General features: G+C 42.8%; 1 protein-coding gene across 1 annotated transcript; it reads right to left on the bottom strand.

Annotated features, from left to right (window-relative positions):
* Positions 1–1,107: 1,107 nt before the first annotated feature.
* CCZ1 (CCZ1 homolog, vacuolar protein trafficking and biogenesis associated) lies at positions 1,108–24,706 on the bottom strand. Its single transcript, XM_079718784.1, has 15 exons — positions 24,581–24,706; positions 23,498–23,595; positions 23,313–23,406; positions 22,958–23,035; positions 22,478–22,525; positions 21,822–21,905; positions 20,371–20,546; positions 16,601–16,682; positions 14,330–14,391; positions 13,918–14,029; positions 9,897–9,930; positions 9,134–9,251; positions 2,929–3,087; positions 2,517–2,644; positions 1,108–1,444 (listed from the first exon to the last, which is right to left on the bottom strand). The coding sequence occupies exons 1-15, from the start codon at positions 24,692–24,694 to the stop codon at positions 1,389–1,391; spliced, it is 1,443 nt and encodes a 480-aa protein (XP_079574910.1). The 5' UTR covers positions 24,695–24,706; the 3' UTR covers positions 1,108–1,388.
* Positions 24,707–27,445: the final 2,739 nt, after the last annotated feature.

The following is a 27,445-nucleotide window of genomic DNA, read 5'->3' as shown; positions in this document are numbered from 1 at the left end:
AAAGGGTGAAAATAAAGATATAGAAAAAGATGTACCAGGACAATCTAATCAAGATGACCGGAATAACAAGCAATATTAAGAACAGACAAAACAGAATTTAAAGCAAACATCTGCATGATACAGATAAAGATAACAATAAAAGGACCAACAACCAAAGAGATGCATTACTCACATACATCGTACATACTAGCCTTGCAAGAGCAGAGAGAATTACAGGGAAGACTACAACCATGAGGGAAGAAATAGATCAGGAAGACACACACTTAAGTAAGGATACAGATAATTTTACCAACCAAACTACAAAGTTGGAACTAACACAGAGTTAGCAACCAGGATGCAACAGAGAATAAACACTGACAAAAACAGTGACTACGTTTTAGGTTGAAAACTGCAACAACTTCAAATAATACATCAGAGACCATGATCTATTTTTGCTGCAATTACTAAGTCAGCAATAAACACACAGTAAAGAAAGCCTAAGATCACTGGAAACTAAAACATACCATTTAAAGTTAACTCACGGGGTAAGAGGAAATCATAAGGGAGATTGTGAATTAGCGGGTGACAATGAAAATAACTGCAAATAGATGAGAAGTCATTTCCCTGCTCCACCCTAACTCACAGGCTGGGTGCAGGGGGGCTGTGGAGAGCTCCTATTAGGGCCAGGTTGGTACTGGTTTTTCCAGACCGTGCCCGGCTAGTTTTCAACCAAACTCTGGGATGTCCAGACCACCAAAAGTTAAATCAAATCCTGCCAGGCTTAATCTCAGTTGTGAGCATGCAGGTGAGGTTGTGCCTACCTGGGAGTTCTATGTGGCTTTATGTTTGGAGCACACTGGGGCACTTGCAAAGAACATCAGTTCTTTGTCTGATGTTTATTTGTGGTCTAAAAATCACATTATTGCTCAAGATAAAAACCAAGTCCAGCAATTACTTTGGGCAAATGCCTCATAGTTTACCACTTCAGGCCTAGGGACCGGGGAAGGAATCCCAACTCTGAGCACCTTTAGCTGCTAGAATATTCCTGAGGATGAACCAGGGACCCATGGCTGGTGTGGTCTACAAACAAGCAACCAGAGAGACTCAATGCAAGACCAGAATTTTAAAAACTTTAACAATTTATTAGTCTTGTTTTCCAGTAAAATAGTCACATAATGTCAAAAGAATGGAATGAGAGATGTAGCTGACTACCTTTAATTCCACATAAATATTTAAAATCTAAAAACCTCAGGGGATCATCAGGCTGAGTAGAAATTTGATTCTTCAAAGCAAGTATTGCTTTACTATTGTCATTAATCCAGTCAATAATATGACCAATAACCTGCAATGGTAAACAAAATGCTTGCTGAGCTGTTTTTTTAAAAGATGTTTCGGTGAGCCCTTGTCAGTCAATCCAAGAAGAATATGTTATTGAACTGCGTCGCACAAAGCTTCTTGACCTCTTCTGCAAAAAGAACAGAAAACGGTGAGTAAGGTATAGAAATTCTCACTTAAAAGGTTATATAATATATATGAGTACCTTAAATTCCCTGGAGTAAAGTTGGTCATAAATAAAGGTCTGCATTAATTTTGACCTTAAATCTCAGAAGCCTTGATAAGAAATGTTAAGTCGAGAGAAAGAAAAAAAGACCTGATGTACAGGAGACTTTAACACTATGTAACATTGCTTCTTTGGGCCCGAGACAGCTCAAACCCAAAGTGTCTAAGACACCCGTGGGTTGGGGGGTGAGGAGCACAACTTCTAAAATCTTGAGGGATCTGATTCAAAAACACAGAAACTCTAGCTGCAACCCTGAATTGTGGATCGGGAGCTCCAACAGTGGTGTCATTATCTGGACTTTACTCAATTCCCGTTTTAAATGAGGCGTGTAGGGGCTTCCCTGGTGCAGTGGTTAAGAATCCGCCTGCCAATGCAGGGGACACAGGTTCCAGCCCTGGTCTGGGAAGATCCCACATGCCGCAGAGCAACTAAGCCCGTGCGCCACAACTACTGAGCCTGTGCTCTAGAGCCCGCGAGCTGCAACTACTGAGCCCACACGCCTAGAGCCTGTGCTCCGCAACAAGAGTAGCCACTCCAATGAAAAGCCTGGGCACGGCAACAAAGAGTAGCCCCCACTCGCCACAACTAGAGAAAGCCTGCGTGCAGCAACGAAGACCCAACGCAGCCAAAAATAAATAAATAAATAAATGAGGCATGTATTCCCTGAGGTTGTTTCTAATGCATAGACTATTAATACAAGTATTGGTATCAAGAGAAAAATGTAATACACCCCAGAAGATGTCTGCAGAAGGAACCTCACACCTGACTGTCCCTACAGTTGACACTTGGGGTGCACTGCCCCACTGTCCCACTCCCGCATAGGCCAAATGATGATTTCTTTTAAGCAACAGGGGCGTCTGCTTAAAATCTCAACAGTCATGATTTGTTCTATTTAGCATGTCCTTAGTACACTGAAAAGATAGTTTTTAAATATCAGTAGCATTAAAATTCTGCTCAAATACCAAACCCTATTTACCATTTACTTCAATGAGGTTTGCATTTTTTTGATTCAAAATAACATACAGCTCCCGCTGGTCAGACTTTTTCCCAACAACCCAATAATCACTCATTGCTTTCACGATGATTTCTTCATCTTCATCCACCCTGGAAGAAAAGAGTTTCAAAACACAATTGTTTATTTTATATATATAGCTGGATTGTGAAAAACATTCTAAAACAAGAAACAGGAAACTTGAGCCATGTGAAAAGTTCAGGGAGTCCCCTGTGAGTGACCAGCCCCTTCTGGGCTTAATGATGTTTGGAACTGGTGCCCAGGGAGGTGGTCAAGACCTCTGAAGGGACCTGGGGTCACTCGGTTTTTGAAGATGATTCCTTTAATGTCTCTTATTAGAAAGTGGACACCTAACTGGTGAGGTGGTTAGAATTACCTTGTAAAATCACTGTTGATGTCACCCAGAATCTTCATTAAATCTGGATGAACAGACGTAAGTGACACACTGGGTGTTTTCCTCATGTGAATTGTACTTTTTTCTGCTAAATTCATATGGTTGAAGTAGATAAACTTGAACTGGGGTTCTTTTTCAGACCTGTGAAAACATGTTATGGAGGTGGTAACTTTCTGAAAGAACAATTACCCAAACGTACAACTACACTGTAAAAACTCTAAATGTGGAATGGCTAAGGTGGTATTTTCAACGGCTGGGCCTTCAAATCAAGAACCTCAGTTAAGACGTAACATTCAGCAGTAACTTATCTGATATCCTTGAGGTATTCAAAATGACTGAATTTCCCAGCGAGCTCAAGTATGTACTTTTAAAACCACAAATATTTTAACCATATGTGATTTTTTTTTCAAGTACAGTGTTTTATAAATGGCAGTCACTCAGTTATTTGTTCACTTAAAAAACAAAAAACAAAGTAAATCAATGCAGGTCACTTACCCTTCCAGTGAAGGGATCAGCAAACTATGGCTCTGGGACCAAACCAGGCCCTGTTTTTCTAAATAAAGTTTTACTGGGACACCCATATGCCTATGTATTGTCTACAGCTGCTCTCACGCTTAAAGGATAGTTGAGTACTTGGAACATACACAGCCCACAAAACCTAAAGTACTTACTGTTTGGCCCTTTGCAGAAAAAGGTTGCTGACCCCCGTACATCTCATTTATCCCACAGCTGCATGTATGTAAACTGCCACAGAATGGAAGCTTAGCACTGTAAATAACAAAGCTTTCATCATCCTACTCAGAGATCATTCTAAAACGTATGAACCTCCTCTGAAGTATTTAATTGGGATTTACCCTTTTATTATTCTGGATGACTGGGCAATGCTACTTCGCTGTCTCCCGGGTCAGAGTCTGAGACCCCTCGGGGAGCCACCCTGACAGCTGGGCCACTCGGCTCTCAGGGGCCTCCCCTCCCTCACCTCTCACTGTGCCTTAAATTCACAATCGGGGGTCTGTGTGAGGCCTGGGCAGCCCTGCCACTGGGGGCCAGAAGCCTTCTCTGCTTACTACAGGGGGAGCAGCCACGCACTGGAGAGCTGAGGGTGCCGGAAATCCGACCTCCGGGGAAGTGGGTTACTACTGTAATACTCTACCTCTAGGCAGAGAAAGAATGTGGATGTTTTAGTTCCCAGGAAAATGAAAACAGAATTCTTATAAAACCAGAATTTGTTTTTAGTAGGCCCCTAATCTAAGAAAAGCAAGTATAACTACAAGAAAAATTGTCTGGAAAGATGAAAATTTTAAAAGAAATTTGGAAAGAGTTGTAAATTTAGTTGTTTGGACAGACTAACTTCTATGACCTTCGATCAGGCTTAAAGTTCTGGTTGTTTGTCTCACACTCTGCGTGGCGTTCCTCTTGCTCTCATTTATAACACGTACAACACTCTTCTAAGAAGATCGGAATTCTTCCTTTTGTAATCCCACATGGACATTCACGTGAGAGACGTTATTTAGGTAGTTAGGATGGGGGCAAATGTGGCCTCTTTCCACTCCACCCACCATGAAGGATGATGTAAAAACGAAAACAGAAAAAACCAGTTACTTGCAATGTACTGTTAATAAAAGAAAACAAGATCTGCTCACATTAAAAATAGCAGGGCTTCCCTGGTGGCACAGTGGTTAAGAATCCGCCTGCACGGGTTCGAGCCCTGGTCCGGGAAGATCCCACATGCCGCAAAGCAACTAAGCCTGTGCACCACAACTGCTGAGCCTGCGCCCAGAGCCCGTGAGCCACAACTACTGAGCCCACGTGCCACAACTACTGAAGCGCACGCGCCTAGAGCCCATGCTCCTTAATAAGAGAAGCCCGCGCATCACAACGAAGACCCCATGCAGCCAAAAATAAAATAAATTTATATAAAGAAAAAGAGGTCACAGGGATATCTCCCATGAGTAAAGAGCATCAATTTTACTGAGATGCCAGAGACTTAAATGTTTAAGGACCAGTTATGTGAAAACCTTTCCACACTTCCAAAGCCTACCTGGAAAGGTTACTGTGAGCTGTGAACCAGGGGAGGAAATGACCAGATGTTCAGTGCACACCTAACTGCTCGCAGAGTTTCGCCTGTGGACTTGGGCAGCTGGCTGGGAGCAGGGACCAGCTGTGGTTTTCATTTGTTCTGGGCTGTGTTCCAGAGAGCTGAAGGTTGCCAGATAGATGATTTCTAGATGAATATGGCTACTGGCCACTCCTCACTAATCAGACCAAACTTAAGGCAAAGAAGACTTCCTCCACCGTGCTGCACCATTAAACACCACTGACCACAGCCGGGGCCAATTCCTCCCATCTCGCCTTCATCCTGCTCCTCCCCATGTCCAATCCTGGGTCTGATCATAACCAACCCTTACTGCTAATGGTTACACTCCTCACTTGTGGGAGGAATCCCAGCGCAGTCAGCCTCCTAGGCAACTGGGCTACTTTACACATTGATTCAAGAAGACTGATAAAAAAGGATTATAAAAAAAAATTGCTGGGCTTCCCTGGTGGCGCAGTGGTTGAGAGTCCGCCTGCCGATGCAGGGGACACAGGTTCGTGCCCCGGTCTGGGAAGATCCCACATGCCGCGGAGCAGCTGGTTCCGTGAGCCATGGCCGCTGAGCCTGTGCGTTCAGAGCCTGTGCTCCGCAACGGGAGAGGCCACAGCAGTGGGAGGCCCGCAAACCACCCCCCAAAAAAAAAAATTGCTCACAGGAAAGAGGCTCCTTTTCTAATAACTTTCTACATCCTCCTCCTCCTTCCTGCCTTTTCAAATTTAATATTAGAATTGGCCAGTGAACAGGGGTGTGTGAAAGACACAAAAACTGAAGTCTCAGATTCAGAAACCATCGATTTGGGGGAAAATTTTAAGTTACAGCCCTCCTGCAAGCCCTAAAAAATTCTAGGTGAATTAGAAATTTAACACAGAAAATAAAGCCAGGAATGTACCGGAAATAAAAATGGGACATTTTTACAATATTGGGGTGGAAGGCCCCAAGTGTGCCACTAAAGACAAATCCAAAGGCAATGATTAATAAAACTGACTAAATATAAAGGAGAGAGGATGCAACATGACTAAAGGGTATTACATTAGGAGTACTGATGTAAAAGAAAAAAGACAAAGCACTTCAATGGAAAGAGCCAGAGGACGGGGACAATTTGTGGAGGAGACAGAAATGCCCATAAACAGATGAGGAGACGCCCAACCTCAGTGTCACTGTTGAAATGCGAGAGAGCAGGGAGAACGGGAGCTGGTGGCACGGGCGGGAAGGGAAGGTGGCTCCACCCTTGCAGGAGCCGAGCCACATGGTAAATGTGCATTTCCTTTGCCCCAGAGCTCAATCCTAGGGATTTCTCTTGAGGAGATAATTGGGTGTTTAAGTACCAGACTGTTCAATACAGAACTGTTTGTAATACTAATAGCCATAACCAGCCCTAACCATTAAATGGGAGAACGAGTAAGCAAACAGAACACATCTTTCCTATTAAATACTATGAAGCCATTAAAGAGAATGAGGTAGGTCTGTATTTATTGGTTTAAACCGATGCTCATACCATATATATATATATATATATATATATATATATATATATATATATATATTTATTTATTTATTTAAAGCTAAAGATTTACAGCATGATGTATTTTCAAAAGTCCATGTGTAAAAAACACCATGTGTGTATGTCACTGTGTTTACATGCGTGTACAAGTCCAGAAAGACAGAAGCCAAATAAGATTTCCAATATTTCTATTTTGGAATCATTTAAAAATTAAGGACATAAATTACTCTCAAAAAAAGAAAAATAAATAAAAATAATAGAATTTTAAGTTCTGGAGAAGAAAAAAAACTGAGGTGGCCCACAAAGGAATAGAAACCGATTGCCAAACAAACCTACTTCACACCACTCTTTAAAGGGCTGACCCCAATTTCATAAGGAACGTTAAGAGCTGCAGTTTATAAATCTGGACTCAACGCTAAACACTAGTGCACAGCCCCGTGGGCACTTTCTAGCGGGGGCTGCAGCCGAAAGAACAGAGGCCCCTGAGCTGGTCTCTGGGATCAGGACAGCTGGCTAACATAGCCCCCTCTGCCCCCCAACAATGCCCCTGACATGCTGCTGGCTGGGGTCTCTCCTCCCTCAGGGCTGCCTCTAATTTCTCTGGGATATGACTTATGGAGGTCCCAGGACTGGCACATAAAGTGGCTTGATTTGGGTCAGAAGGATTTCTGGAAGAAAACTACATTACCTTTTGTACTCAAAAGCTTTTATCTTTAGTCAGTTGATGGTTACGGTTTGGCAATCAAAGCTCCTTACATATAACATCTCAGATGCATCGAGAACCATCTTCAGGTCACGGTTTCAAAGATAAGAACTACGTTCCTAGAAGCTCTGTTACTGGGCACACCCCTAAACTGTGTGGCACTTATTGTACCATCACGTCTGCCAGGTACCCTATCCTCGAGGGGCTAATGGTACTGTGCAGTGATTCTCCTAACAGTCAAGAAATTATCCTTTAGACAGGAATTGACAGATTTGTGCCTAAACATACATGGCAAAATGCCGACGGAAGAATCCAAGTGGGGGTATATGTGTATCCACTGTACAACTTTTTCAACCTTCCTATGTTTGAAAATTTTCATAATAAAATATCAGAGAGAAAACTGCTGTCTAATGATAGGATAATTAATATCCAAGGCCATCTCCTTTCTTCTGTACAATCCCAAAGAGGGTTAACCTGATTTGTAAAATAAAAAGTACTCGAGACAGCAAGTTTACCTCTGGATATTTGTCAGTGAGTTACTTGATATTCATCATATCTGCCGAAAGCACGGGCAGAGCAGTTAAAATGTCCAGTCATCTCCCAAGGGTTTGGGGATGGAGGTAACTACACTTGATCATTCTCCACTCATAACTTGCATGATCCCACACAGATTTAAGGCACATGCTTCCTTCAAAATTGAAAATCTGGCAGGTTCATGGTCAAAAAATTAGATTAAACAGCACTGTCAAGATGTAAGTTGGTCAGGCACTTTCATTCCTTGGCTGTATCTTTTCTAAAACTACGTAAGCTGTCAGCAGTAAAAATCCACTTGCAGATACAAAACCTACCCGTGCTTTCAGCTGGAGCCCATGTGGGACCTCTCTGTGGGCTGGTGCTTATGTAAGACCGCATACATACAACATAAGCTCACTACAAGCACAAGGTTATATATAAATTCGCAGCATTTTCGTAACTTCTCTAACACATGCGAAGCCCATATAAAGAAGCCTTTTAAGAGGCATGGACATATATACACTACCAAACGTAAGGTAGATAGATAGTGGGAAGCAGCCGCAGAGCACAGGGAGATCAGCTCGGTGCTTTGTGACCGCCTGGAGGGGTGGGATGGGGAGGGTGGGAGGGAGGGAGATGCATGAGGGAGGGGATGTGGGAACAGATGTATATGTATGACTGATTCACTTTGTTATAAAGCAGAAACTAATAAAAAAAGAAAAAAAAAAAAAAAAAAAAAGAAGCCTTTTATTCCTTAAAGTACTTTCCATCTACGCACTTTACAGTCATTTGACTTTGCACTGAGAAAAGAGTAGAAAGAGGTTCAGTGACTTTTCAGGGTGTTTTTAGAACCAAGGTGAGTTTAACCTCGAGTCTCCTGATACTCAGCCTAGAGCCTTTCAAGACGCCAGACTCAGCACCAACGCCTACTGGCTTACGTCACAGGCAACCTCACCAGGAACACTTCTGCACGAGAGGCAAAGTGCTTTCCGTCTATGCAAAGCAAAACCCTGCTGATTACCTCTGCCAGTGTGGATTTCACAGCCCGGGCGGGTCATGTGGGATGTGAAGTGAACTCACAAGGCCAAGACCACAGGCAGAGCTAGCACACCTAACCCCACACGTTCATACCACCATTGGGGAGAGCTGAGGGGATGCATTAAGAGAAGACCCAGCCCCGACCGTCACTGTGGGGCAGAAAAACTCAGGAACAGCTCCCTAGGAAGCTTTGCAGACAGGACCAAACAACACATTTGTTCTCTGGACTCAGAGATTATACGAACCTTAACACCATCCATGTTCTAAGCAAAAAACCACCCTTATTCTTCCAAAGCCAGTTAAATGCTTGAAAGCAAACACAAAGCAAAGTACAAACCCAGATATTCTTTTGTTGATGTTAAACTGCTCACAAATGTCAGATGCCAGCACTGTAAGCTGGGGCCCAACAATGCTGTCCAGTCTTCGGCAAAAGTCCAACGTAGGCTGGATAGAAGCTAACAAGTAATTCAAGAAACACCAGTGAGTGTGAGGACACTGTGTTAAAAAGGTCAATTTTCATTTTACCATCTTAACAACAATATTCAAATGAAAACTGTACTGATCTGGGAAATAATTAAATGATCAGATCCCCCTCCCCTCCCAAATAGAAGAGAAACAGAGGAGCCAGAATCAGTCATATTTAAGATGAAAAAGAGGCAAAGAACTATCTCACTGTGAATGTTGACTGAAGCACTCCCTGCGGGGTAGTAAACTGACGGCCTACCCCCAGTAGACCTAGGAAGGTCAAATATTTATTTAACAAACACTACACAGCACTCACAGGCCAGGCACTGTTGGCGCTTTACAAATATTCCCTCATTTAATCCTAAAGCCCCCTTTGAGATGGGTACTCCCATAATCGTTTCACGGGCAAGAAGGCACAGAAAGGTGCCCAGGTCCTACTGCTGAGAAGCAGGAAAGCTGGGACTTTAACGATATTAGAAATAGCTGGTTAAGATGGCAGAGGCCCCAGATGGAGGCTTAATACAGCCTCCCTGTTGCTACGACAACTTGTTTATCATTTAGGAACAGACCACAGCAAAGTGTAAAGAGAAAAGCCTTAGCTAATCAGGTGAAACCAGATACAGGTGTGTACCTACCGTCAATCATAAAGCACACAGCTGCACTCATGGCCTGCGGGGGGAGGGGAGAAAAGAAACCAAAGATTAGATAATGGTACAAAAATGAAGACTTAAATAATCAAATGCAGTGGTCTTGTTTAAAACTTTATCTAAATATATCAACTTTATAAAGACTTTTCTAGTCAACTGGAGAAATCTGGATAGGGTCTGGATAATAGATGGTATTAAGGAAGTTATTAACGTTATTTTGGTCCAGGGTGATAATGGCAGGGTGGTGATGTTAAAACAGAGGTCCTTATTAGTTAGAGACGCAAAATGGACTATTTATAAGGGAAATGAGGAGATGATTTAAAATGCTCTAACAAAAAACCAGAACATGGGGCTTCCCTAGTGGTGCAGTGGTTAAGAATCCACCTGCCAATGCAGGGGACACGGGTTCCAGCCCTAGTCCGGGAAGATCCCACATGTTGCAGAGCAACTAAGCCCGTGCACCACAACTACTGAGCTTGCACTCTACAGCCCACGAGCCACAACTACTGAGCCCGTGTTCCACAACTACCACCCTCGCACCTAGAGCCCGTGTTCCACAACAAGCAAAGCCACCTCAATGAGAAGCTCGCACATCGCAATGAAGAGTAGCCCCTGCTCACCGCAACTAGAGAAAGCCTGAGCGCAGCAACGAAGACCCAACGAAAAGAAAGAAAGAAAGGAAAGGAAGAAAGGAAGAAATGAATAAATGAATGAATAAATAAATAAATAAATAAAATTTATTTAAAAACCCCAAAACACCAGGACATGTAGAGAAGAGAGATGATACATTAGCATATTATTAATTAAGCCGTGTGATAGGTACCTGGTATTCATTATTCTAATCTATTTTTGTGAATGTTTGATGATCTCCATTAACACAGGTTAAAAAAAACAGCAAATTAATGTCACCTCGTCTCACTTTTTATTACAGCAAATACTGCAGTTATGACATGAGTAAGTAACAGGAACCTACAGCAAGCCACATCATAAATAAATAGCCCCAAATATTTAAATTTATCAAAGCAATGTATAGTGTTAGAAACAAGGTCAAACAGAACATATAGGCTTAGGATGAAAATGCAAAAGACTTCCTTCTCTGAGGCCTGTTCCCCCGGCAACCACTGTTAACGTTCTAGATAACATGGTTAACACCACTGTCGCCTTCCAGCATCATGATGGATGAGGCCCCTCTCCAGCTGCTCCCCCCACCCCCAGAGCTTACAGCCCCTCTAGTTCCTCCACTGGAGGGTCACCTTACAGCCTCAAATGGCTCACTTCTCACGCCACCAGTCACAGGCACAAGCTCCTGAACTGCCACTTCTGAATGAGTATATTAACATTGCCCCTGTCCCTGCACCTCTCCCCACTTCTGCCTCTCAACCTCTATCAGCTGTTAACTTTATTTTTAAGTGGCCAAAATTAATAACATTTATGCTATTTTGTAACCGAATCATAATTATTATTTGCCCAGAAACAGGCTGCAAACTGGGTGACTTACAGGCCAGTTCCATCCAATATAGGTGTTTCTTTGTGTTTAAAGTAATTCTGACTTAGATGCCAACTGGTTTTCTACCAAAATTCCAATTTCCAGCCTCTCCTAAAGCGTCAAGAGATCTGGGACCACTGGCTCTTCACTCTGGTCACTACCTGGCAGACCTGTGCAACGGCTGGTCTCCTTGCGGCACGAACTCTGTGTGTCACAGGGTCCTGAAGCCTGATCCAGCTTGCTTCCCTTATGTCTGCCTCAGGCATTTGCACAACTGATCCCTTACAGGTTGATTTTTTTTTAAAGTGCCTTTTAAAGTCTCTATTAAAAAAGTTGAAGAATTTCAAATATATTAAAAATGTACACAGAATGGTATATGTGAACCCCACTGACCATCGCTTTCTCAATAACTGTCAACTCATGGACAATCCTGCCCCATCCACCTCCCCAATCCACATATTAATGCTCTCTCCCCAGTGAAACACCATCATTGGAGAAAAATATAAAAAACAATCACTTAAATTTCCAGAGGGAAATTGTCCTAACAGCAGACAGCAAATGGAGGAATGGTTATAAAAGACAATCTACTACATCTTAGTATTACAGTCTCTCAGCTTTATAGCTGTAAACACACGTATTAAAAAGAAGAAAGATCTCAAATCAATAATGTAAAGTTCCATCTTAAGACCTTGGAAAAAAGAGGAGCAAACTAAACCCAAAGCAAGCAGAAGGAAGGAAATAACAATAATTAGAGCAGAAATATAGAGAACAGAAAAACAGAAGAGGAAAAAACGAAGTCAAAAGATGATTTTCTGAAAAGATCAACAAAACTGAAAAATCTTTAGCTAACCTGTCTAGACCAAGGAAAAAAGACAGAAGACTCAAATTACTAAAATCAGGAATGAAAGGAGACAGCATTACTGACTTTATAAAGGAAAAGAAAGATTATAAGGCTATAATATTATGAAAAATTGTACACCAACTTGAATAACTTAAAATGGACAAATCCCTGGAAAGATACAGACCACTGAAACTAACTCAAAGAGAAGTAGAAAATCAGAAAAGATCTATAATAAGCAAAGAGACGAATTAACAATTTAAACACTACCCACAAAGAAAAGCCCAGATGTAGGTGGCTTCACTGTGACCAAACATTTGAAGAAGAATTCACAGCAATCCTTCACAAAGTCTTCCAAAAAACAGGGTGTTAGGGGGCTTCTCTGGTGGCGCAGTGGTTGAGAATCTGCCTGCCAATGCAGGGGACACGGGATCGAGCCCTGGTCTGGGAGGATCCCACATGCTGCGGAGCAACTAGGCCCATGAGCCGCAACTACTGAGCCTGCGCGTCTGGAACCTGTGCTCCGCAACAAGGGAGGCCGCAATAGTGAGGCCCGCGCACCATGATGAAGAGTGGCCCCCGCTTGCCGCAACTAGAGAAAGCCCTCGCACAGAAACGAAGACCCAACACAGCCAAAAATAAATAAATTAAATAATTAATTAAAAAACAAAACAAAACAAAAAAACTGATTAGACCCTTTGTAAGTTTATAAAAAACAAAACAGGGTGTTAACCCTGATACCAAAACCAGACAAAGACTTCAAAAGGACCCCTGAACTAGCAGTTGGTGTGAGAAGTGAAGGTGAACTGAACTAGCAGTTTGTGTGAGAAGTGAAGGTGATCTTGGGCACCCTTGAACTTTGCTACCATAAGCCATTGAAATGTACACTTTAAATGGATGAACACACGCTGTGTGAATTGTATCTCAGTAAAACTGTTTTAAAGAAAGACACAGGGACTTCCCTGGTGGTGCAGTGGTTAAGAATCCGCCTGCCAATGCAGGGGACACGGGTTCCAGCCCTCGTCCGGGAAGATCCCACATGCTACTGAGCAACTAAGCCCATGCGCCACAACTACTGAGCCCGTGTGCCACAACTACTGAAGCCTGTGCCCATGCTCCACAACGAGAAGCCACCGCAATGAGAAGCCCGCGCACTGCAACGAAGAGTAGCCCCCACTCGCTGCAACTGGAGAAAGCTCGCGCGCAGCAACAAAGACCCAACACAGCCAAAAATAAGTAAATAAATAAATTTATAAAAAAACCCAACCTAACATAAATATACATCCTTACAAGATAATATCCTGACAGAAACTCATACTATCCTTATGGAATAAGCAAGTCCACAACTTTAAAATCAGAGCGAAGGCAGAATCCACTGGAGTGTGGGCAGGCATCGAACAATAGGCAACACCGGCCTTGACGGCCTCTGATCTGTCCGTGTGCAGGACTTGAAACATTTGAGTCACAGCCTCAGACAGTGACTCTTGCTAATCACAGAACTACAATTTAATGGGGACTGAAAGTAACCCTCTTACTCCAGAAAGCACCCATTTTGAGTTTTACAGTAATCAGAACTTGTGACACCTGTTCCAAGAAACACGTGAGGTCTGCGCACCGACTAGTGTACCTGTGCAAGATTTACTTTAGTATCAATCTGTAACCCTGGAGAGAAAGGCCACTGTTACCTTATAAACAATTAAATGCAGAGCTTCATATGTGTCATCTGTATTTACAAAAATTTTGGGGAATCTGCATTTTGCTTCTGGATCATTAAGATTCAAGGGTCCAGTGAGAAATCTGAAAAGGAAGCACAGAGATGACTTCATTCAATTAGGCAGATTATAAACAGGAATATATAAACAGTGCATTCCTATAAGGGTGTTAATATACGGCCTTTTTGGGAAGCTAGACATTACTTAGAAAACACCAGATCAGAATATAAAAAAGTATTCGTTTTAATTCATTGGAAACAAAAGAATTTCCTTTGTTGATTATTGTCAATGAAGTAGCACAAAGGTAATTCAGTGTTCATGTATTTATCTTTACCAAAAAAGATAATAAAATCCAATACTGTCTATCAAAGGACAGAAGTCCTACCTTCCATAGTGTTGAAGATTTCCGGGCATTTCTGCCCTTATTGGAGAATCCCTTCCCGCCAACTGTAAACAAATTTAATGTTGACAAGTGACTTATTAGATTTCCTATATTCAAAGCTTTGAAAAACAGCATTTATATTTACTAGTTGGCTCCATGCCATTTTTCTATATCAATTTTCCACATTCCTCCCCACCAAAAAAAAAGGAGGGGGGATTACAGAGGTACAGAAAGAACTCACTGGTTTTAAACACAACTATCATAACTTCACTGTGCCCTAAATTCCACATACTGATTTAGTTCCTTTTACAGCAATAAATGAAATCTCCCATGTGGTTAATATGTGCTAGGCGATGACATAAATTACATAATTTTATCTCATATCACCCCTATGGGGAATGCCGTCTTCCTATTTTCTAGAAACGGAAACAAGTTTGAAGAAGTTCACCAACACACCCAGCCCCTGAGTGGAGGGGCCTGTGTGACCTGAAAGTCCCTGCCTTCAGCCATGACATGGTGCCTCCTCATAGATCTATATTTGTAACCCATTCCTGGTTTCTTCTGCTGAAGATACACTACTTCAATACACATCGGAAATGAAAAAAAATTCCAAATCTAATAGTCACATTAGCTAAAACTTATTATTCTTCTAAAACTTTTTGATGTTCTTCTAGTCTATATAAAATTCTAGCATGTAACTGAAAATGAAAGATTGAAAACCAGTAAATCCAATAGTGAGAATGCACAGCTCTCACACGTGCAGCCTGTACTGAGAGAAGTCCTCACACATCTATGTCCTCACTGCCACTTCGTACATTCCTATTTTATAAGCCCGGCTCTTTAGACATATAATAAAGCACCAATAGAGTGTTCTGCTGTTGCAACAGCACTGTCCACCATGGGAAAGCCTCCTGAAGGATCCTTCTGAGGGTGTGGTTGGAAGCAGGTGCTTTAGCATTAGTCAGACCCCGAGATCAAGTCCTGGCTCCGTCACTTACTAGCTGGGTGACACGGGGTTAAATCATGTAAGACCCCCAAGCCTGGGTCTCCTCTCTGTAAGATGGAGATAAGGTACCCGGCTTTCAGGACGGCTGTCAGGATGTCATGAGATAATGCAAGTGTGCTGGGCACTTACACCGTGTCTGGCGTATGGTACACACTCCACAAACATTAGCCACTGTGTTCAAACTACCCAGAAAGGAGCGAAGTGCAGGATCAGGTCCTTCTCCAAACCTTGAGATTTCTTATCAAAGAGACTTTTTTCCTGTTGTTTCAAGTCATGGCCTTAAAAAACAGAGCGAGGGAGAGGGTGCGTGTATGCGTTCCTGGGTCAAAATGATAATGTTATGGTTTATGAACACTGTTCACTTCCAACCTAACTAAAGCTAAAAAAAGATACTTTGCAGAAAACACTGCAGTAGTATTTACAGTCTCTGCAGAAAACTGAGAAATTGTCAGAATGGAAAAGCCAGGCGGGAAGTATAAAATCAACTCAAAATCAGATCTCATGTTTGTACATGAAAAGACCACAGAATTAACCACTGTTTTGTCCAGGATCCCTGGCATTTTCAGAGTTCCCAGAACCCGACCTAAAAATCCAGTATTTCCTCTACTCAATGAATTGCTCCCCTTAAAAACACAGCTTTGCAATTGCATTTGAACGTAACAAAATGAAGAAAAGCTGACATACATGGTTTTCTGTGCTAAGTGACACACGCTAAATATATACAGTTGGCCTTCCGTATCTGAGGTTTCCACATCTGCAGATTCCACATTTGTGGATTCAACCAACCGCATGTTGAAAATATTTGGGGCAAAAATTTCTTTTGAAAGTTCCAAAAAGCAAAACTTGAATTTTCCGCACACTGGCAACTATTTACATAGCATTTGCATTGTATTAGGGTTTTTTTTTCAATTTTATTAGGTATTATAATAACCTAGAGACAGTTCAAAGTGTAAGGGAGGATGTGCGTAGGTTACATGCAAATACTATGCCATTTTATATAAGGGACTTGAGCATACGTGTGTGGATTTGGGTATCTTGGGGGTCCTGGGAGCAATCCCCCATGGATACCGACGGACAGCTACATGACTAAACATCACACTAATAATGTAAAATACAGATCAGAACTGCCCCACCCACCAAGTTACTCCACCCCCAAATCTGTGAGAGTGTGTGTGTGTGTGTGTGTGTGTGTGTGTGTGTGTGTGTGTATGTCTATATATCTATTTATCCATCTATCTATTTATCTAGAGATTAGTACCCCATCATACCTCAGGTTCGATATGCCTTGGAAATAGAGATGTGGTGAGGTATTTGTATAAAATTCTCATGTCATCTTGTTCTAATCCACTCCTGAAACATCAGAAAAGCACTGTGTTAAAAGTCTGGAATTGGTCTTCTGTCTTTCCATTGCTCTGTGATAAAAGTTCATCTCTCTCTTTTTTTTTTTTTTTTTTGCATGATATCAAGAAGCCCTTTCCTTGATGGAAAGTTCAAGAATGGAATGAATTAAACTTGAGTCCAGCACTAGAACTCTACCCTGACCTGCTAAAGGCTACTACTACATAGTCCTGCATTTTATATGGCATTTGAAGTAAAAAGTCACAGCAGATTTGATTTGCCTACCACATGGGATTATCCAGGGAGCATTAGCAGCTGCGACACTCCCCTTCAGGTAGCAGGTTTCTGTCCACTTTCTGGGTTACACGGTAAGGCCACTTTCTTTCACCCCGCATCCTGAACATACTGCTATGCTGTAGATGGGGAACTTAAAATGCTATGTCTCAGAAATGTATTTGGATTTTAATTCTCTCGATTCAGTGTAGGCAAAAAGTGGGAAGAGAAAGAAACAAACTTTTGGGCAAACCATCCAATCTGAAATGAGGGAAGAATAAGTGGCACCTGGAAAAGTACTGAGAAGCTAGCAGGGGTTGTTGGACTCTACCTGAAACCGGTTTTTCAGATAAGGATATAAACAGACAATGACTCTGTATCTGGGGTTTTTTTTCTATTCAAGATAATTGAAAAAATCCTTGAGTAAGTCTAACTTGATATAAACCAAGCCTCTGCACCACGTTCCAGGGGCTCTGTCTTCTTTCCCAGTGGAATCGCAGGTTATGTTAGAAGTCCGGCCGGCTCGGCACAGAAACGCGGCCCACTTCCCTGGACTCCTCCCATTTGTCTTATCTCCGCCTCCTCCTACACCACCTCTCCTCTCCCATTTTCAGAATGTCTGTCCACAGCTAAAACTCTAAAGGGGCCAAACACCCTGAAGCAGGTTTGGAGCTTCCTGCCAAGCAGAACGAAGTCCCGGGTCCAAAGGTGAGGCCAAAACAGCAACAGCTGAGAACTGTCAGCACTTGGCCTGTGACAACACCAATTCTGAAAGTAACCTGCAGCCGACCAGGCAGATGGACCCTTTCAAATCAAACACACAGAAGGTCCCCCACTCTTTTCTTTTGCGGAAATAACTGAGGAAAGAAAGAGAAAGACACAAAACAGGCTCTGGATGTTACTTTCCATTCAAGACATAAATCCTGGTGGAGAGAGCTTGCTAATGGTAAGCAGCAGACAGTATATAAAGAATCATGCTCTGGGCAATTTCTTCCAGAGCTGCGCTTCCGGAAACGGTAGCTACTGGGTACATCTGGCTACTGAACACCTGAAATGTGGCTGGTGGAAATGAGTGTAAAATACACGCTGGACTTTTAGGACTGAGCACAAAAAGAATAGCTCGTTAATAATTTTTTATATTGTTTACATGTTGAAAAAATATTTGAGATATATTGGGCTAAAAAAATATATTGTTAAAATTGATTTCTCCAGTTTCTTTTTATTTTATTGTGGCTACTAGAAAACTTAAAATGATATTTGTGGCCTGCATTATATGCTTATTGGACAGTGCTGCTCCAGACCAGAGGACACTGAGCAGAAAACACCCTATAAAAGGAAACAGAAGACACTTCTTAACTACTTACTATGTGTGCTGTGCTTAGGGCTTTGCATTTATTATTGCACTTAAGATTTAATGCTAGGCATTAAGTAATTTGATGCTGGTTTTCTGGGTAGAAAATTTAAAAAGAAAATAAGTCGCAGCCAGCTGTTCAGAGCATGAAGCAGCAAGTAGGCGCTTCTCACTCTGCCTATGGGGAGGCCTGCCCGGGCTGTGGAACGTCTACGAGCTCCGACTGTAGCAACCCTCTTCCCAGTACCTGCCACCCCCATCCCGACTCCTGCTCCCCAACAAAAGTAAATGAAGTAATACTGTGTTATAATCATGCCAGATGTCACCGCTGGAGAAAAGCTGTTACAACTGCATGCCAATCTTCAATAATCTCAAAATAAAAAGTAAAAACAAACAAACAACCCCCCCCCCAAAAAAACAAGAGTTCCTTTCTTAGCACAAGTAACCAAATAAAAGCAAACAAAACCCTGTACTGACAGGTCCACATGATTCAGGACTCTGTCAATGGCTCACATCAAAAAGGAAACAGCCTACTGGTGCTCAGAAGTACAGATGTTCTCAAAGTTTCTCAAATAGTCATTTGATATGAATGATTTAAAAAAAAGAAAAATTATTCTTCTGATCAGCTGATTCATTTGTGTGCATGAGATGCTACTACTTTCTCAAGACTGATTTTTCTTTCTGTTTTATATATGACTCTGTGCCTTGTTTTTACTTAAATGCTAAATGGACTTCACCTGTTTTGCTCTAAGACCTCCACACCTGCTCTGAGTGTAGCCTCAACTCCAGCACTGTGAGCTGCGCACAGCCGTGGTCCAGGATCTGTGCACTTCTCCAGAGCCTGCCAACTCTGTTTCTGGTGGCGATGCCAAGTTATTCGAGAATCTTTTTCAGCGGGAGCGTTACCGAGAATGAAGTGGCCATCATTCGACAGACTCCTTCAAGGTAGGATCAGTTTAGTCTATAATACAGACTACGTCACTGTCAAGTGTTGAATGTAAAATAATCTAGCCAAGATCAAAGAGTCTGGTCAACTTTGATTAACTTAAGAAATAGCTAAGGCATTTATTCATAAAAGCATTCACCCCTTGGGCTTCCCTGGTGGCACAGTGGTTGAAAGTCTGCCTGCCAATGCAGGGGACACGGGTTGGTGCCCTGGTCCAGGAAGATCCCACATGCTGCAGAGCAACTAAGCCTGTGCGCCACAACTACTGAGCCTGTGTGCTGCAACTACTGAAGCCCACAACCTAAAGCCCGTGCTTCACAACAAGAGAAGTCACTGCAGTGAGGAGCCCGCACTCACTGCAACTAGAGAAAGCCTGCATGCAGCAATGAAGACCCAACACAGCCAAAAATAAAAATAAATTTATTTTTTTAAAGTATGAAAATTATGCTTTCCACATTTACCATACTGTTTCTTTGAAGATGTTTTTGGAAAAATACCAAAATAAAAATAGGATTCTTGGGACTTCCCTGGTGGCGCAGTGGTTAAGAATCCGCCTGCCAATGCAGGGGACACGGATTCGAGCCCTGGTCCGGGAAGATCCCACACCCGGCGGAGCAACTTAGCTCGTGTGCCACAACTACTGAGCCTGCGCTCTAGAGTCCGCGAGCCACAACTACTTAGCCCATGTGCCTAGAACCCATTATCCGCAACAAGAGAAGCCACCGCAATGAGAAGCCCGCGCACTGAAATGAGTAGCCCCCACTCCGCAATGAGTAGCCCCGCTCGCCGCAACAAGAGAAAGCCTGCGCACAGCAACAAAGACCCAATGCAGCCAAATATAAATTAATTAATTTTTTTAAAAAAAGGATTCTTCAGCCTAACATTTTCTGTCTTCCGTGGAACCAGTTTTAAACTCCCCTGCTTGGTAATTTTAAACAAAATTACCCTAATTTTGGTTTAAACAATCACTGCCTTATTTTAACAATATCTAAAAAGACGCATCCTACCCCTCCACCCCCCACCAGCTATTACTTCCAGTTTGACAACATGATATCAACAGAGTCATTGCTATTTTTTATGATCCTAAAAGACTTTCTTCTTCTACACACCAAGCCGTAGGGTATACCTACCAGATGAGTTGATCGTTATAGAGAAAGGCAGTGTATTTGACTATACTCAGGCTTTCTTCCATTCTATTAATAAAGGACTGGATTTTCAAATAAGTCATTTTATCCAATGGGAAGAAGCTGATCCCGCCAAAAATGTCAAGTAGATCGCATGACTGCAAATGCAACGTTTGCAAATACTGTAGGAAAAAAATAAGGCATAAAATTACTAATAGGGCTTCCCTGGTGGCGCAGTGGTTGGGAGTCCGCCTGCTGATGCAGGGGACACGGGTTCGTGCCCCGGTCCGGGAAGATCCCACATGCCGTGGAGCGGCTGGGCCCGTGAGCCATGGCCGCTGAGCCTGCGCGTCTGGAGCCTGTGCTCCGCAACGGGAGAGGCCACAACAGTGAGAGGCCCGCGTACCGCAAAAAAAAAAAAAAAGTTACTAATAGTATACTGAAGATAGTACTCTGACAACTGAAAACAATTAGTCTTAATTTATGGTACAATACATGCTAGCAAACAGCACACTGCCAAGACCAACACGGGGGTGAGCCACAGGGAACTGGATTGGAAATCAGTACCAATTTCAAAAAATTAAGTTCAAACATAAGTAGTGTTCATTCAGCACTGTGCTATCTCTCTTTGAAGCGTTTAAGTCTTCATATCAGTGCTCCTCAGATTAGATTGACCTCCACACATGATATCATGGGCCATCTTATACTAAAATCACGCTGGAAGGGCATACAGTCAGTGTTGATGGACAGGAGAGAAATTAAGACAAGAAGAGGAAGAGGGGACAGTCAGAGTGAATAATTATGGTCATTAAAGTGAAGAAACAAGAAAGAAAAGTACTTCATAAAAACAAAATAATTCAAAAATAGACATCAAAGGTAGTGTAGGGAGAAAGATAAATTGAGAGTCATTTCTCTAAGATAAACTGGATTTGACCAGGGGAAGGTCAAATATGCAAAATTTACATTGAAGGAGAATGGCAACTGTGTAGACACGTTCACATGAGCTGGGAAAGAAAAATCACACTAATTACCACTAAGGGAAGAAAGCCTGTGTCACAGCCACAGACTTCACCTTGAGTCAATACAGATTACTCCTGTTTAGTGAACATAATCGATCTGTAAGAATGTGAGATTTTGCTAATTAACCGATCCACCACACAGAAGTTTGCTTTTGAGTTAGCCCACAGGGACAGACACAAGTGGGACAAGGATGAAGCCGAAAGACATCTCCAAGATGCTTTAAGGAGCTGTGTACAAATGTCAAGAAGCTCTAATTCAAAAGTGCAAATCTAATGAGTCTCCTCACTGGTCTGATCTTGTCACACTATGCCTGAGGCTCTTTGCCATTTCCAACTTCTAGATTTTTTTTGTATGTGAGAAACAAACCTGTCTGTGTCTCTCTCTAACAGTCTGTTTGGACAACTACCAAGATTACAAATAAAATTCAAAATACTTACCCGATGGAAGAATTTCTCTAATCTTTCTTTTAAGAGTTTGACACCTCCATCTTCCATGGCTCTCAGAAATGTACCATTAAAAAGCTAATGGTGTAAAAGATTAAAAAAAAACAGTCAATTTCTTATGTCCTTCAATTTCCCAATATAACAAGTTCTTCTTTTCCTTTTACATTAATTCCGCTAATTTCATCCCCCAGTTCCTTTTGAATATAGAAAATATTTACATGAGAAAGCCTGAGTTATAAGTCACAAAATACCAAAACACTGTTAAGTGATACTGTAAATTTTATAAAATCACCTGTTTTGGACATTTTTTTTTTTAACCTGAACTCAAACCTAAGTTTCAGTTTACATAAATAATATTGCCAGATCCTTCAATCATGCAAATACCTGGACTATGTACTTTCCTCAAGAACTCTACTGTTCACTAATGCAGATATACTCCTAGCACAAGTCTGGGAAGAGAGAAGGGCTCAGTACTGAGTAAGTGCACACATAAACCTCAATACTGTTTCAAAGGCCCCATTATTTCCTCCCCCTAAAATGGACACATAGTCACCTTGCAGTCATGTAAAGAGTTAAGAATTATTTTAAGCATCCCATGTAAATTGGGGTAACTGGCTAGACTCTCAATTCAGAAAGCACGTCACGCTTACCTTGTACATGTTGTAGCACTGTTGGAGCACCGAACTATAAACCTTGTCCTACAGACAACACAAAGACATGGCACAGATCTTAATTTAAGGGAAAGCAAAAGAAGTCTATTGCATAGCAAAGGTACAGCGACTCTTGGCAAAGCAATACAATGCTCATAAACTTGGTCCTATAGTAGTTGTGTGCTGAAAATAACAGGTATTTAAATTCAATTACGGACCAGTAAGCCTAATTTTTAGGAGGGCTTTAAACACAGATGATCAGTAGAAGGCATTCGTAAGAGACGGTACATATACATTTTTATAAGATTGTGCTAATGGAAATGATAAGCATAAAACTTTGCTGTGTGTACCCTGAGAAACTTCTGCAGAAGTGACAAAGCTTAAATCTGAAAAAATACTAACACTAAATACTAATACTAAAAAATACAAGATACTAACAAATTTTTTTCTAAAAATATGAAATAAAAAATGACACATTACCAGCAACTCCTCCTCTTGGTATTCGACAACTGGTTTTCCGTCCTTACTTTGCTTTTCAATTATGGGATTCCTAACAACCTACAAATTTTGATCAACTGAAATTACACAATGTATCAAATATATGTTTTAAAATTTCCCCTAAATTAAAAAACTTGGACATGTCCCAACTCAAAACTTCTTAAAAGAGCCCCAGTAACAAATACACCAAACAGGAGTCTGATTTTTAAACTGCCACCAACCCTATTGTAACTCTCCTCAGATGCAATGACTGGAGGACTTTCCTGAATTCCTAACAGTAAAGATCACCCATCACTTTATAATACAATTCAAAAAGGTGTACTGTGTATGTAAATACCATGACCATCCAGAAATTTTCTTCTGGTTCGTTGAAGAACTGTCTGTTCTTCTGTGTATGTAAAGATTTTGCAGGTTTTGATGGACTAAAGGTCCTAAAAAGGTTAAAAGAATGTTAGGGACAATTCTCTAGCATAAGTTTTAAGAATTCACTGAACTCTGCAAAAGCACATTGAAAAGTATTACCTTGTAAACTGTACAATAGCTTCACATAATCCGACATTTCTAATTTTTTCATTCTTTTCTACTTCATTTGGATAGTAAAACAAAATTTTATTTTCCTCCTGAAGTATGAAGAAACAGAATCACAACATTGACATAAGCATTTTTTTCCATCTTAGCTGTTGAAAGTGCTACATTTACTGTCAACCTCTCATGCCATACACGTTAGCTGGCAAAACAAAACAAAGGACGCTTTTTTAGAAAAACAAAAATTATCTTCCCCTCACGGTGTAAACAACGCCCACCTGCCTGAAGGTAATTGTGATAGTCAGTAAATCATATGCCATCTGAAATAGCATTAGACAACTATTCTGAAAACTCAGTCTTTGGATTTCTTTCCTCATGCTAATTTGTAATACACCAACGCTTGTTAAGAAATAAGCGTGTGTGCAGGTGCACAGACTTACACCTCCCCACAAATTAAACCCAGCAGGTTCACAGGCATTTGGACTGACAGCCTTTAAAAGGACCGTGATTTCCTGCCAACACAACCTACCGCCGGACATCCGTTGAGGAAATCACCGTCCCCACCTTAAAAAATAATCATTTAAAAAAAACCACCCGCCCCCATCCGATTTAATTTATTAATTTGGAAAAAAAAAAAACCTTTCCAAAGATCCCCCAAACCTGCATTTAAAGGACTACAGTCTCCCACTCTTGTTCCACGCTTCTAGGCGGGGACTTCTAGCAACAAAGACGTAAACTCAACTTTAATCACCCAGGATTGATGTAGAGAAGGGAGACTCCACCTGTGTGGAGTGATTAGCCTGACGAACCTTCACTCAATACACAGGCTTTGATCCAGGACCTAGAACAGACCCTGCCCGCGTTGTCTGGCCCCCGCCGTAGCCCCTGGCCCGGGCACACACCTGGCACAAAGCAGCCCGGTAAATGCCGCTCGACGAGGGCAGGGTGACAGGTGCTGCCTGGCTCCGGGAGGGCCGGGGCCGCCTCCCGGGCGCACCCCGCGGCTGCTCGGGCCCGACGGCCGCCCCACGCCCTCCTCGGCCGCTTACGGACGCCCGCGCGCGGCCCCGCTCCGCTTACCTCTCCCTCGCGCGGCCCGAAGCGCGGGTTGTAGATGAAGAAGCTCAGTAGCGCCGGCGGGAACTGCTTCTCCTGGGCCGCCCCAGCTCCTGCCCCGGCCGCCGCTGCCGCCATCCCGGCCCGGCCCCCCAGCCTCGGGAGCCTCCCTCTGCCCGCCCAAATACAGCTGCCGCGAGACCGCACTTCCGCCTCGCTCCCCGTCGTCCCGGAAGTGGCCGCTGCCGGCCCGGAAGAAGAATTCGCAGCCCACCTTCCCTTTCTGGCGCGCCTGTGCGGGTTCGTTTACGTTTGTGTCCTGGGTAGGTGTTTCTTATAACTGTAAGAGTTAAGTTGAGGGTGAAATCGTTTTTTTTAGTTTGTTCGCAGATTTCTGGCCTGGCTGAAGGCGAGGGTTGCGTGTTTAAAGAAAAATGAAACGGACATAGTTTTCTGTAGAAGGTAGTGTGAAGGTGCAAAGGAAGCCCCTGCGTTAGGGGCGGTCGTGCATTCAGCCAAGCAACTTGCGCATTTTCATCATCTACAGGGTCCCTCTGGCATTTGTGGGCTTTTTTTTTCCCCTCTTTGAGAGACCTCAGGTGACCGCTGGATCAAACCAAACCGTCCGGACTGCGCCGTACGCGGATTCCTCTGGCTTCAGGGAGAAAGTTTGCTGCACGTGGCGAGGCGCGGTGTGTGGCCTAAGCGGGACAGAGCGTGGCATCTCCCCATAGTGCCCAGTCCTAGACCTTGGAGCGCAGGGCATCGCCCTTTTCAGCTTTGGGGGCCTGTGAATTGTGGCAGTTGGAACGGCTCGTTATGTCTGGCACTTGGAGTTCAGGCCCTTGCAGCAGACCGCTTGACCAAACTCAAGATTTTAGTTTAGGTTATCCCTCACAGATTAGGTTTGGAAACAGGACTTCTTATCCAGCCTGGCAGAATAGACCTTCACGTTTAGGGAGGCGGTGTTGCAATTTGGACATGAGACAGATCTGGGTACTTATTCTAGCTCTGTCACTCCCTAGGCGTGCATCCTTGGACTGATTACGTAACCTTTTTCAAGTCTCTGTGTCTTATATGTAAAATAACTAATAGTAAATGCTTTTCTAGTAGGAATTTCACTTTAAGAATTAAATGGGTGGGGCTTCCCTGGTGGCGCAGTGGTTAAGAATCTGCCTGCCAATGCAGGGCGCACGGGTTTGAGCCCTGGTCCGGGAAGATCCCACATGCCACGGAGCAACTAAGCCTGTGCGCCACAACTACTGAGCCTGCTCTCTATAGCCTGCATTCCACAACTACTGAAGCCCAGGTGCCACAGCTACTGAAGCTCACATGCTTAGAGCCTGTGCCCTGCAACAAGAGAAACCACCACAATGAGAAGCCCGCACACCTCAACGAAGAGCAGACCCCACTCTGCAGCTAGTGAAAGCCCGCGTGCAGCAAGAAGACCCAATGCAGCCAAAAATAAATAAGTTAAAAAAAAAATTGGTGGGAATTCCCTGGTAGTCCAGTGGTTAGGACTTGGCACTCTCACTGCCTGGCCTGTGTTCAGTCCCTGGTTGGGTAATAAGATCCTGCAAGCCGTACTGTGCCAGGCAAGAAAAAAAAATAATTAAATGGGACTATGATTGTATGTGTAGTAGTTCCCAGCCCTTAATCATTATTCAACAAACGATTACTGTCCTAACTTGCTTTAGTGTATGACATGCTCCTGTTAGAAAGACTTGTTTTGACATTAATAATTTTCAAAGAACTTTAGGGTAACAAAATCCCCTCTCCCCTTTTTATCCCCCCCAAAGTCTGTCAGAACTTCTAGTATATTAAATAGACACAGAGCTACCCTGGTTGAATGTGAGAGGATTGAGACCTCAGAGTACGTCCCTCTGGCCTTTTCCAGGAGCTACCTGCCCCTCAATCTCTGTCTCCCTGGGGGACCCTAAAGCACCTGCACGGGACCCTGGGGCTCCAGGGACCATAATTTGAAAACTCCAGGTTAAAGAATTCTTTCCTCTGTCTCAGAACAAATGCTGTTGGAAGAGTAGTAGAAAGAGTCCAGGGCTTAGGTTGGAACACCTGAATTTTAGTTCTGGTTTTGTCACTTACCAGTTGTATGACCTTTGACTACTCACTTAACTTCTTTGACCTCAGTTTCCTCCTCTGAAAAATGAGGATTAATACCTGCCTCAAAGGGTTATTGCAAATATTATATTAGATGATACAAATGAAGTGCAAAGTACTATATACATGTGGTAAGATAACATTTTATAGCATTATAGCATTCTCCCCAGCATGCCTCTCCTTCCTTGATTACTTTGTCTCCTGTGCCCCGTTCAGTCAGTTGCATTGATTGCCACAGGAGAGAGATGATAAAAAAAAAAAAAACAGAATCAAAATGCTTTTAAGTTTCAAAAGCCAAGGAAGCAAGAAAGCTTAGGTAGTGATGCATCCCCCTCTCTCACAGTCCTAGGGTGTTGCCTGGGTGTGAGGTGGGAGGAGTAATGATGATAGATACTTAGATGTGTTTGGAGATCTCAGAGGAGAGAGGATGTGGATGTGTACATTGTTCCCTGTGGAGCTGGGGAGGTGGCAAGCCTTGCAGAGTTTCCCTCAGTGTCAAGCATGATGCAACAACAGTAGGGTAGCCATAGCCACGTGAGTGTCTAGGCGGTAAGTGCTACTTTGATGCAGGAAGCAACCAAATGTTTTACTTGTGCACAGAAGTAATTCAGAGAAAGCCAGACCTGAGATGCCATAAGATGAGGACAAAGAGAAGCTATCTGTGGCCTAGGTGGACCCACCACCGAAGCCCACAAGACTAGAGAGGAATGAGGATGACTCAGTGGTCACTAGTATGGACTCAGCACCAGATACTCCTTTCCCATGAAGGGC

Source organism: Hyperoodon ampullatus (genome assembly GCF_949752795.1).
Source record: "Hyperoodon ampullatus genome assembly, chromosome: 14".
Taxonomy (NCBI): Eukaryota; Metazoa; Chordata; class Mammalia; order Artiodactyla; family Ziphiidae; genus Hyperoodon; species Hyperoodon ampullatus.
This window is presented reverse-complemented; position numbering and strand designations above follow the sequence as displayed.